This window comes from Folsomia candida, unplaced genomic scaffold (genome assembly GCF_002217175.1).
Source record: "Folsomia candida strain VU population unplaced genomic scaffold, ASM221717v1 Fcan01_Sc001, whole genome shotgun sequence".
Taxonomy (NCBI): Eukaryota; Metazoa; Arthropoda; class Collembola; order Entomobryomorpha; family Isotomidae; genus Folsomia; species Folsomia candida.
The window spans coordinates 20201232-20214324 of NW_019091193.1; the positions used below are offsets into that span (position 1 = coordinate 20201232).

The following is a 13093-nucleotide window of genomic DNA, read 5'->3' on the forward strand; positions in this document are numbered from 1 at the left end:
TTCTCGTTGGCGACGGATTCCACCAATAAGGTGTATGGTTACAGAATTCCGTTGAGACCGGGCTACATCAATAAGGTGTAGGAAAAAATAAAAATAAAATGACCGAGAAAATTTTCTCAGTTCCATTCTTTCCTCCTTATTTGTCGTTGGTTTTTCTTCAAGCCTGAACTAATTTTTTTAGAGTTTAGAGTTGTAGTTGTAGTGGGGGGAGGAACTCGGAGGAAGTGCATCAGAGGTCACGCCGCGCCCCCGAAAAATTATCCAACATTGGCGCTGCTAATAAATTGGTCGGCGTTGACCTCTGACCTGTATCATGTTGTAAATATGATACAGTTCATATTTTTTTAAAATTATCACAACGTTCTCTTTAGCTAATATATTCGCAATAGTGTCACCACCGATCGGAACAAGTCACAGAACACTGAAGGACAAAATTATAGCTAATAACTTGTTTAAAATATAAAATGCATCCCAAAATCAGTGTCATCAAATTGATGACATGAATGATGACGATTTATTCGTTTAGTTTATTTTTGTAGTACTATCAAAATCAAATCCGATCTTTTTATCAAAATTAATATCGTGTGTTCATTTGGTTCAGTTGCAATTTCATGTTAAAAATGTATTATGTTCTAATTTTTGTTGTCGAATCAGTTCCAGGTCTCTAATAAATCATAACTGCATCAGTAGAATATTCAAAATCGGTTTGCATTAATTCAGTCCCCAACTGATTTTATCACCGCCCCACAAGTCGGTCTCAATGGTATTCTGCCCCCCAGTAAATCCGCCCCCAAATGCAATAGAAACCATTTTTAATTCCGTTTTTAAATGGTATCCAGGTCAAAATTAATTAGTTTTTATAAGGTTAAAGCCAAGCAATCGTGTCATCTGACGCAAGGTTGCTTGACAACTTTAGTAATAATTACAAGGTTGCGACAATCGCTTCGACGACTAAAAAACTTCCATTTTCGAAAACCCTGGTACCTTTCGGAACCAGTGTGCGTCGCACAAACTGTCGAAACAAGAAACAAGAAACAAACCGCACAAAAATTGTCAACACTCATATTTCGTTCCCTTGAAATAATTTCTTAACCATGGATACAAGAATCAGCGCAGTTGTAAATGCGAAGTCGGCTATTCCGGCGTTCCAGCAGAAATTTTTGTGCTTTAATTACCGTTAGCGACGGCCGCAAATAATTAGCCCTTCAAAAATGAAGGTTTTTGAGGCTCTCGAAGCAATTGTCGTAACCTTGTATTATGATAAAGTGTCAAGCAATCTTGCATCTGACGCATGTAAAAAATAATCTAAAATAATTTATTACTAGATGTCAATCTATAGACATATCCCTCACAAACGACAATTTGTATTTGAACATGGGTCGTAAAAAGGAAAAGGTAACAAAATCTGGGAGCATTGCCAATCCTTCATTGTTCAAAAGAGAAGACAATGAATCCAGTATGTTGGAGGACGCTGCGGCAGCTGTGGGAGGAATATCCCCGCCAGAAGAAACACCACCCTTGGCGGTCCCGGAAAATGGTTCCGGAACTGCCAGCTCTACTCCCGGTGGCCTTGATACAAACGTTGATGACGCTACCATCGAGCTGTGGAAATCTGTATTTAACTTGGAAAAGAATCGGACTTCATTTTTCGACGAACTTTTTGCCAAAGGATACGTGGTGGATAGTTTGGAAGTGATGAGCAAGGGGTCGAAAGCCGGAGACCACTTTATTGAAGCAGAGGAGGAAGAGTTCAGCAAAAAAACAGAGTACGGCCGCGTCGTCTTCAAAACAAAACACGTTTATACCGGAAATTTTGAGGATTGGTACTTTCACGGTCAAGGTCGCTATGTTTGGGTAGATGGTACAGTTTATCAGGTATGAAGTGAAGACTGGTAGTACATATGATGGTCTAGTATAATTAGAGAGAGAGAGCCACATAGGAGATTAGGGCTCTATGACCAATTACAGAAGTACATTTTTGTCAGGGAGACTTTGTGAATGGCGTAATGCATGGGAAAGGGTCCATACACTGGCCGGATGGATCTGTCTACGAGGGAGAGTTTGCAAACGGTGATCGGGCCCCGGGATGGAACGGTATGCGGATTATTTATTGACCAAATGCTCGTCTAAATATCAAAACAACACTCGTAGTCTACTCCACATCGGAAGGATTTACATACGCTGGAGACTGGGCTAGTGGACTTCCCCACGGAAAGGGCAAAATTTGGTACGACCCAGCCAGTGATGACACGGACTATTACGATGGAGGCTGGGCTAGTGGACTCCAGCATGGATTTGGAATTCGACAATATTTCAATGGAGATAGGTAGATCTTGAAGTAGTACATGATCATTTGAATTTTAGTACATACATGTGTGTATGGGTTTAACTGAATAATTATTTACAACAAAAAATGCAGATACATTGGAAACTGGGAGAACGGTGAACGCTGTGGTGACGGAACCATGATTTGGCTAGAGGAGCGTCAAGTGTACAAAGGGAATTGGCGGAATGGGATGCCAGATGGAAAGGGAAAACATATTTGGTACCTTGAACGCACAAACTGTCACGTTTATCCGAGTCGCCACGTCTACTTTGGGGATTGGGTGGAGGGCAAACGACATGGGATTGGGAAAATGGTGTACCCTTGCGGGTCCACGTACGAAGGTCGATGGAAGGGTGGGCAGCGACATGGGAAAGGCGTCTTCTTAAACCCAGCTGGAGCACTAATCACTGGACTGTTCAAAACGGGTGATCTCATTGGTGGGTGTGACGTGCCACTTCATGCACCAACTTATGACTGCGACTTTGGTGGACTAGTGGAATTTTTAACGGCCAAATTCAAGCTAAAAGTTGAAAATGAATTGAAGGAGGAAGATGACTTGAGAGAAACTGTCATTCGGTACGCATTGATCCTTTTGTGACATTTGCGCACTTTGTGATTGTGCTGTGCATTCACGTCAGCATATTTATTTATGACAAACCGTCTCATGAACAAACTATATTTTTTCGACAAAATACTACTTAGGTTTATTGAACCACTTCGACAATTGTACCAACGAGCTGGGGAACTTGGTCACAGTTGGGGAAACAATGGGTTATTCCCAAATTGGCTAAAGTCCTCCTCAGGATCTTCCCATCGTATTCCAAACCATCACGAGCAAGGTGTTCCGCCTCACATGCAGTCGAAAACGGACAAACCCCCATCGCCGGATGGGATTTACCCCGTGACTCGAATTGGACTCTGGCTGCTCTTGAAAGACTGCCCGCAACTAACCAAGGATGCAACACTTGCATTTTTTGACAAACACTTTAGTATACCCCATTTGACATTTATTAAGTAGTTTATGTATATTTTAAACTAAACCAAAGGTTATTCTTCTTAGGCGACACTCCTTCCATCTCTTTTCAAACCCGACACAATCCGTTTGAACCAGTTTTACTTTGGCAATTTCTGCAGTGCTTGGTGATTGTTGCAGTGTCAATTTACTTGGAAATTCCTGATCATAAAAGAAGACTGAGATACCCTCAGATTAAACCAAGTGAGAGACCACAACCACGGCGAAACCCTCGGCATAAATCAATGCGTGATGCACAATCTGACGGAAAAGGCGACGATCCCAACATGAGCAATTTCAAAAAACAAGGTTTGTAAATTAAATATATTTTCTGACCGATATTGCCACGATTTCTTGGAAATTAATTGCTATTCTGTCCGATTTAATCAGTTCTCAAATTACCAACGCGAGTATCTACGTGGGATTCAATGCGTGATCAGCTTACAAGTAATACGTAGAGCATGTGACACAAATAAATACATGTGTAACACCACGGAAAAGTGTATTTGAAACCTAACTTTTTACTCACCCATATAATTTACAGACCATGTTCATGGGCACCACGTCCACTTGGCCAATAAGTAAGTCTTGAATAAGTAAATTCAGTGCTGAATAACGTTCATGTTTAAAAAAAGTATGTACAAACTTTGCATCCAGGAAACAATCACGTCAATCGCTGGGAAATTCCTTACAAAAGCGCAAGTCCATGTTTCCAATGACAGAAGAGTCCGCTGCCAAGGGTGGAACTAACAAGAATAAACAGTCAGTCACGCAACACCACGGGCACCACCATCATGGTCTTAAAACTTCCGATAAAAACAGTAAATATATAAATCTATCACACAAACTCTTGCCATTTAATGAGTACCAGCATCACATGCATACATACGCCCAATTCGTAATAAAGACCCAAACATTGGAGGTGATGAAGGGACTGATGAAGAAATGGACGATGCTGACGCTGGTAATACACGACCGGAAGATATGGACCGTGAAGAAGATGGTGGTGGTGGTGGTGGTTCCAATGGAAGAGCTACAATTGTCAAACTCTCTGCCCCAGGAACATTGCCCCACACTGTTGAGAACAGAAGCTCCAAAGTCGGCGTTCTAGATGAGACTGATGACGCTCAGAAGAGAAATAAAGATGATGTAGAAGAAAAGGAGAATGGGAAATTAATACGGAGGAAAAAGTCTGGCGATGTGAAATCAGGGAAAAAAACAAAAAGTGGTAAAAAGGGCCAGATAGATGCGGAGATCGAGGATACCAAAATGAGGACTGAGAACGAGTGGGAGGAAGAAGACGAGGCGTCCTCAGACTCGGGCGACGATACGCTATTATTATTTGACCCGGAAAAGCAGACAAATAATAAACCATTCAGACTGACCGTCAGTGACGCTTTTGAAGCGTTCCTCATTGAAAAGTTGTTCCCTTGCCTTGAGTTCAACCCAGGTATGTACATTATTATGTACTGTCCCATCTCGATTTTCTTGCGAATAGTCTTAATTGATGGATAATTTAAACTTTTCCAGTTTTCCATGTTATCTCTTTTCATGAAAAATTGTGAATTTCAATTTTGGAAAAATTTTGCCAATTTTGTTGCAATAAGACAAAAATTATTTTTTTGAAACCTTTTTTGTACTGCTTAAAAGAAGTTTAACATTTACATTTTGTTGAAATTTCAAAATACGACGAAATTCAAAAGAAAACTTACCAGATTCTCGAACTTTGAAAAAAAGGCAAATGTTTTTTTTCTATACTGGTGATCACTAGTGATCAGCATGAAATTATGGACAGGTATATAATTTACAAACTTTATTTCATCATTCCGAATGCTTTTATCTATAGCATTAGAAAAATCGAACGCTTTGGTACAGCTTTCGCCAAATATTTCACGAAAACGTGATTTTGCACTGCATGTTCTATGACAAAAGTTTAAGCAACACTATCTATATAAATTTGTGTTCTCTATAATTTTGTATGTTACCAAAATAGGTAAAAATCTACCCGTGGTTCCCAATCCGTTACCACCACTGAGGGACATGTTTGATGCCTTTCAAAAATCCAATGGGGGAAATGAACGCATATCTGCACCTGAGTTTATGAGAAGTTTGCTCCCTCATCGTGCCCAAAGCAATCCCGATGACACCATCTTCTGGCATCGTTCTTCTGAACTTTTGTCAGCAAACGTGAATCTCGAACAAATGTTTCAGATTCAAAAACAAATATTTTCTTTGGATCAAACGGACAGTAGCTCATTGCTAACGACTAATGTGCGATTTGAAAATGGTGATAACGACTTTCTTGGTGGAACCCACGTATTATCCAATAAACTTCAAAGTCAAGATGGTACCACCCATTTTATGTTCTATTTAGAGATGACATAAGCCGCTTCAACATGATCGAGTTATTAGTGTATTGAATATTTTGTATGCAGAAGGAGAGAGTGCAAAAGAAGCTGTGATGGAATTCATAGCGGATCCACTCCCCTTTTCAGAACAGGACTTGCCTCCCGAACCGTTTTTGTGGCAAGAGGAGCCAAAATGCATTCCTCTACAGTAAGCATTCCCACAACATGTAACTAACTTAATTTAAATCAATAATCCAATACTAAATGATACTTTTGTTACAATTGTAATAATATCGGAAATGCCATGAAATTCGTCCGCTATATATCTATATTATATGGCCAATAGTAGCTACTATCTCTAGAGATATATATAGTAGTAGAAACATGTACTCTAACTTAATTTGCACTAATTGGATTTCAGAAACCCTGGCAAGTTGAACCCAAGTCCGGATTTGACTACTAGTGACATTCTCAACATACTTCGGACCCTATATCCGAAACTTGTAGGAAAACCTAACGCAACGAATGTGGAATTTGATGCAAGTTAAATTAAAGCTCAGGATTTATCCCTACTTTGAATTTCCGGACCTGCTTTCAAGTTAAGTTTTCTGAATTCCCGAATAGATGATTTTCTGTGACTGGTTATGGGCAATTTCGCTCGCCGCTAAGCTAAGTGCTGATCGAGAGATGCAAATCAAATTGGCACCACCCCCACCACCACCTCCTCCTCCGATGGCGACACCCAGTGGAAATATTAAAAATTCGCTTGCTCCCTCTGAAAAAGACGAAGGCCCAACAGTAACTATAATTCCAACCCCTCCAATTCCACCGCCTCCTCCCCCAAGTCAACAAACTCAGCAAGCAACGGTGGGAGGAAACAAGGGGAAAAGTCGAAAAACAGATAAAATGGACACAAAGAATGGAGACAAAGATAAAGACGGCAAGGATAAAGATGGTGATCGAGCTACTACAGCATAATAATAGAGGCATATTTGCAAGGGCTTTCTTTTCTAAATGAATCAGGTATGTATAAATAAATAGTGATCATAGCTAATAAAATGCGGTGACAATAATAATTTCAATACTAAATCGACTACATCAATTTATTCAATAATAATTTGTATTTGATTTATAAATACAATCCAACAAACATATACATAGTATTTATGTACATAAGGCACATTAATGGAATTTAGACTCGACTTAACATACTAAATTATATATCAGACTATTCTTTGATAGATTATTAAATATTAGTATATATCCTAAAGATAATTTTACTATCTGGGACTAGTTATCCAGTTCAGTGTCATTACTAGAACTAACTACCTCTCCGTTTTTCGTCCTTGTTTGATTAATTTTCTTCAGTGCAGCCTCTTCTTTCTCCATTGCTTCTTTCACGTATTTGTCAAAATCGTCCAGAGGTCGGTAGAATATATGAACCATTTGGGATCCAGCAAACATTGATAACATTGCTGCCGTCGTGAATCGGATATACTGCCCCCAAGATACTCCCGCAGGCATTTTAATTACGTGTCCAACTAGACTATATGTATTGTACTTGTATGATTGAGCTCAACGTTGGGTTTGACCATTAGTTATTGACTTCTGGTCCTTGAACAGAATGTGTTATTGCTGCTGCTACTTCCTCTGCACGTCGCCGTTTATAAGTTCGATCTAAAAGATTATAAAAAAAACATGAAATGCAAGATTTCAAAATGTGGGTAATATTCTGGGTACTTTTACTTGAATAAGTCAGCCACCGATATAAGTTACAAATATTTTTTATACATTGATATTATATTATACATTAGTAGTAAGTGTTAAAATAACAGATAACAAGTCCCACATTTCGAACACCATTCATTTGAAGCAAAGAGTTGCAAACAAAAAGTCTATTCCCCGTCTAGTCAAACAAACGACCTCATACCCAATAAACGAGACTTTCCTTGAAATTTGGATCTGGAATCTAAATGAATAAACAAAGGATTGGCAAGAATCCATATTACTTGCTTGCTTTAGTATCATTTCCTTAAAACAACCATCAGCTACTTGCTTCCCTGAACAAGGAACAACTCACACGAGCACACACAACAGGCCATTGCCACGAGGAGCTTCTCTTGATTAGCTAATAATTCAACCTTGGAATTTCTTCCTGAATATGTCCAAAGGTTCGAGGAAAGTGAAGGAAAAGGAGGCATCTGATTAAAGAAATGCTGATGCGAATCCATAGCTTGATCATACTGATTTTAGAGACAAATGTAAAAAGATAATCTTGCATTTAATATTATTTACGAGTGCAAACGAAGGTATGTAAAAATGTCACAGAATGATAGAGATTTTTTCATCTCAAACTGACGTATTGTACAAATAAAAACATGCATATGCTAACATTAAAAACTACCTTAGATTTGCAACTACATGGACTAATTACCTCTCGTTCTGAAGAGCAATGCAAGAGTGGAATCAATCAGACATTTCTCTGTTTGATCAAATTAATTACTGTCCTGCTCTGAGACAAAGGATTATTCATATGGACAAGTACATATTATATTATTTCTTCCTTGTACCGTGTCGCCAAAAACTAGGCCAAGAAAAGGATAGATATTAAAGATGCTTTTTATATCAATATCGTTTGCACTACTCAGGTGCCTGCAAATCAAGCGGCGAGCACCAATAAGTAGTACAATTAACATGATATTACATTTCCATCCTTCCTTAGGTAAAATAAGCCCAATATATGTTCCATTGCATCTCACGGTTGATGAAAGTGTCCACTGTTGGTAATATCGTCATACAACGAATCTTCCAGGTTCCATTAGATTCTGCAACGTTCGTCACTCTACCCAACAGTGTCTAACACCTAACATATAGTGGTGTGACTGAACTGAATCTCAGTCACTCGTTTGATTTATAGAAAATCACAAATTTTCCATCCAGGGTCCATTAGATTCCAGAAATAGTAGTAGTCCATCCGTTGCAATTTCGTCACACTGGCAGGCGCTACTATTTGGTACCTGACTCAGCTAAATATAAAGTCGAAGGGACCTAAGTAGCACCTCCCAGTATGACGAATACATGTATGTGTTTGATCCAGCATCTTGGTCTTATCAGGATAAATGCGTCTTGAACCGGAAGTAGAGCGGAGCTTCTTCTCACCCGCTTCATCCTCAGCGTCCATGTTTCTGTACTTGAACATTTTCTTGCAATTTGCATCCATTCAACTAAAGTTAATTCATCATTATACATTAATATTGTGTGGTACCGGCTTTTCCATTAAACTCTCCGGACTTTAACCCTGACTGATATGACGACCTATCCATTAACAACGAATGAACGGGAATGAACAGCCGCCCCAACCACTACCTTCATCGTCTCCTCAACCGAGGTTTATTACACGTATTAAATTTCATTCATTAAATTTTATGTAAACGCTATGACGCTACCATGCATGCATGAACACCTCACTTGTCGCCTATTACAGACTGACTGGCCAATGCAATTTTTTTTAAATGAATGCTCCCACGCTCGCCATTATTTTTTCCCTTTTCATGCACCTACTTAAATCATAAAATAATTGCAATCATTGCCAGCCATAACCTTTCATGCCTCTCCAACAATTGCAACGTTCCATTCATTTGCATTGGAGTAGTCGCCTAATAAAGTACATGCAATTCACCCAACAGTGTCTAACACCGCGACATATAGTGATGTGACTGAACTGAATCCCAATTCAGACACACTGCGACTGCTTGCTTGGCGACTATATAGGATAATACGATATTTGGGTTTTATGAGAATTGTAGGATAATGTCCCCCATAATTTGCTGGTCAACTGACACCAAGACAGCAGTATGAACGGGGAGTAAGTACAAGTTTAATAATAGGCATGAATATGAATGTCATTGCCACTTGAGTAAAAAAAATAATAATTGTGCAAATCCAAACCAGCTACGATGATCCATGATTCAACAAAGAGGATTGTCCAGCAGCATACAAATTGCATACAAGAATCCACGAGAAATATATGGTATGAAGAAAGAAACGACGAGCACTTTTAGCTGCAACAACCACCTTAAACAGCAAATCACTGGCAGGCAGTAGCGACCGGCGAGTAAAACAGGCCATACGAAACGAGGAGTATATCTAGATTGAATGTATGACATGCCCACGATACCATAAGATGATTGTGGGGCAACGAACCCCCAGTGAAACCATTCAACACTTTTTACTTGGCGCAGCTAGCCTGCCTAGCAATAGAATAGCTCGTCGGCAACCAAGTCATGAGTATCGACCAAGAAAGAATGCAGAATGCACTTCACCTACCACCACGACTTTATTGCACTACACGACTGCTCCGCCTGCCTGAGTTTGACTAAAAGTCAAACCATGCAGCTAGCAAGTAGGCAATGCAATTTTTTGCCAATTTGGTTCGTCGGTTAGTTAGAGCCTTACATCATCGTCAGCCAGCACCAAGCAATCTCAACAAACCAGCCTCACGTCAGGCTGCAAGTGCTGAGAGAGAGAATAAATGTACTTATGCGGTAGACGTCCGTCCACTCTTCAAACCAAACCACATTTGCTAAATCAACCCACCTTAATACTTTACTTTTAACGACGTGGATTGGATTGGTTATACAACAAATAAGGAATTTCTGCCAACGTTCAAAAGGAACCATCAAGTGAAAATTAAGGTACTTTTCCAACTGCTAATAAACCCACCACCACTAAATAACCGACACGACATTCCTCCTCCTTCTACTTTTCTATTATCCTCTACCCACTTTTCCAAGATGTTTCATCTGAGTCAAATTATTCTGCATATTAGGTACAACCACTTCTACCTGACCGAATTTCTTCGCCGTATGCAATATGCAATAATGCAATTCTAATGAGCACAAGGTAGAAAACTACGAAATGATTAATATCGCGAAGAATGTTATAATGCATGGACCCTAAGTAAATGTACCCAATCCGTTTTTTTAAGAATTGGATAGCCCAAACTTAAGCCAATCTGTCGGTACACTTGACACAGTAAAACGTTAGAAATTAAACCGGGTTGTGTGAGCTGAAGTAACATTTCCAAAAGGCAGAAAAGAGGTTTAACTGCACTAACACAAGGACCCAAGTCTCTCTTATTTTAATGGGAAACCGAGATTATGATTATGCATTGGGATCCGATTCTTTGCATTGTCTCAAACTCTTGCAAGCAGCATCATCAGAGAACTAGAATAAATAAGGGAGCTGGGAAGGACCATCAAGTGAGGGCTCTGTATTGCTTGCATAGCCATCGCCTAGGGCAAGAAGGGTCTAGACAAGCCACTTCTGCAGACAAACAGACCCTTTCGAGTCTTAATCAAGCAAAAAAAATCAGCTTTTTCTAGCCAACTAAACTCTTGTAACTTACAGCCGCCAACAATTGTACTGGTACTAAAATAGAACCAAAATTCATCTTTCCACTTGAGTGAAAACTAAAATGAGCTACCCATCTTCATGTATGTCCAAAGTTTCCTTCACTATACTGCCTCACAAACGAACGAGTGGACGGAGAGTCGGAATTTCCAGAGCAGTCAGTTTCCTGTGCATTTTATTACCAGGTCTAGACTGTGGACCAGACTCGCCCAGTCGGTCTCTTTCTGCTGCCCTGCCCTACCCTACCCGGCCCTTCCACTCTCTCTCTCTCTCTCTCTCCTCTCCATCTTCCTAAGGCTCTCACACAGACTCCTCCACCGAAGTCAAACCTCGGAAGAAGCCGAGTTGTATTCTACTCTCTGAAGAAGGGTGTCTGCTGCTGCTGCGGTGTCTGGCCATAGCTGAGGCTCAATGACTCACCCTTCCTCCTCCCTGCCTAGGTTGCATCGCCCTATTTCGAGTCCAGATGGAGGATTCCCTTCGTCGTCTCTCTCTCCCCCCGCTTGTTGCCAAGCAGTTCATTCCTCTTGCCTGGCAACACACCTGAACAGACCCCACTCAAATCAGTCTAAGCCAGTCTTTCTTTAATCTCGGATTCAAACTCAGATACACATTTAACAGTATGGAGAAATAATGTTTCACGTGAAGTTTCACTACTGCATTCGAATGTAAAGGACCGATAAACTTTCACCACACACTTTCCCCATGGTCCTTTCCTCTTGTGTTTGTCTCTCCTTCTTTGGTGAAAAAAATGGTTTTGCTCGTTGTAAAATAATCCATCTACTAGATTATCTGCCAATTAAACCAAACTCCAATATGGTCAAATTAATATAATACTGCACACCTGTCGTCGTTCAGTCGGATCACGAGTCCACGACTGATATCGGTGCCTTTCTTTTTAGACGGCGAGAACTGGTGAGATGACGACGAGGATTGCAGCAAAATTGCATTGTCGTCTCGTCGTGTAGAATGCAGTTTGTAAAATGCATTCTACAAAATGGAGACACTCCTCTTCAGAGAGCCCAAGCACCACCAACAGAAATAATTCCCTTGTTCCCTGACTCGCTCAGACAGCAGCCATATCGTCGTAGTCATGGCTACCCCCTCTCCCTTCTTTCTGTCTCTCTCTCTCTCTCTCTAATCCACTGCACCAACCAACAAAACTAACCAATGAAACTACACTCAGCAAGCCAAACTGTGAAACTGAATGTCTCTTCGTTTTCCTCTCTCGTCTGTGCCTTGAAATCAAAATGATGACGAGAGTAGACTCCCCTATATAACCTGACCAGACGACAAGCCCTTGTCTTTTTTTTCAATGAAACTTGTCATATAAAGTTCATTTCTAAAGTTCGGAAGCCAAAAACTCGGAACTTTTCCTGTATTCCACTAAAAAAGTCGTCATAATTCAAAGCAAGATGCCACTCTTCAATTAAAGGTTCTATTTCCGTAGACGAACAAAACTACTACTACTATACTGTACCAACCAACCCTTTTCTCTCTCATTGATTTTTACCATGTCGCTCTTTTTTTGTTAACAAGTATGTAAAAGTACGTACAACCACCTAATAATGGGTGGAGGAGAAAACTTACAGAAATTGACTTGTCCATTAACGTCCCACTTGATCATGGAGAATTCTAGCGCAGCTCCGAGAACAAAAAAGAACGGCAGGAACCGATACATTCCCAAACGATTGTTTCCAGGAATCCGATCCAAAACCCTTCTGATCCAGGGAAGGCGAGTCACTCTTCTCCCACCCATAACAACCGAGGGGGGCGGTGCATTGAAAAGTGTGGGGGGCAGGAATTTGAAAACTCGAGTGAAATATGCGAAAATTTGGAAAAACGGTGGGCGAGGTGGACGAGGACGAGAGAGCTTTGCGAGAAGGACCAGAGTCAGAAATGGAGTGGAGAGAGAGTGGGATTGGGTTGGATGTGGATGATGATGAAAAACGGTGGTGGATGTCTAGACGTTGTGAGTCAGACACAAAAAGAGTA

At 40.3% G+C, this 13093-nt stretch overlaps 2 protein-coding genes across 2 annotated transcripts; one reads left to right on the top strand and one right to left on the bottom strand.

The window, feature by feature from the left end:
* Positions 1–792: 792 nt before the first annotated feature.
* LOC118434165 lies at positions 793–6950 on the top strand. The gene is made up of 14 exons (XM_035847005.1): positions 793–1875; positions 1986–2094; positions 2152–2326; positions 2420–2902; positions 3029–3315; positions 3387–3647; positions 3729–3785; positions 3883–3919; positions 3996–4159; positions 4246–4788; positions 5332–5685; positions 5774–5894; positions 6108–6225; positions 6311–6950. Exons 1-14 carry the CDS (start codon positions 1375–1377, stop codon positions 6662–6664), a joined length of 3564 nt encoding a protein of 1187 aa, XP_035702898.1. The 5' UTR covers positions 793–1374; the 3' UTR covers positions 6665–6950.
* Positions 6951–7172: 222 nt separating this feature from the next.
* Positions 7173–13015, bottom strand: LOC110863103 (small integral membrane protein 4). The gene is made up of 2 exons (XM_022112341.2): positions 12689–13015; positions 7173–7363 (listed from the first exon to the last, which is right to left on the bottom strand). The coding sequence occupies exons 1-2, from the start codon at positions 12855–12857 to the stop codon at positions 7281–7283; spliced, it is 252 nt and encodes an 83-aa protein (XP_021968033.1). The 5' UTR covers positions 12858–13015; the 3' UTR covers positions 7173–7280.
* Positions 13016–13093: the final 78 nt, after the last annotated feature.

Bases quoted from the DNA above. Each gene is read 5' to 3' on its own strand.
- LOC118434165 (XM_035847005.1), top strand. From the start codon at position 1,375: ATGGGTCGTAAAAAGGAAAAGGTAACAAAATCTGGGAGCATTGCCAAT. The intron at 3,786-3,882 runs GTAATACGTAGA...TATAATTTACAG, and splicing joins AATGCGTGATCAGCTTACAA to ACCATGTTCATGGGCACCAC. The intron at 4,789-5,331 runs GTATGTACATTA...TTACCAAAATAG, and splicing joins TTGCCTTGAGTTCAACCCAG to GTAAAAATCTACCCGTGGTT.
- LOC110863103 (XM_022112341.2), bottom strand. From the start codon at position 12,857: ATGGGTGGGAGAAGAGTGACTCGCCTTCCCTGGATCAGAAGGGTTTTG. The intron at 7,364-12,688 runs GTAAGTTTTCTC...ATAATCTTTTAG, and splicing joins TAATGGACAAGTCAATTTCT to ATCGAACTTATAAACGGCGA.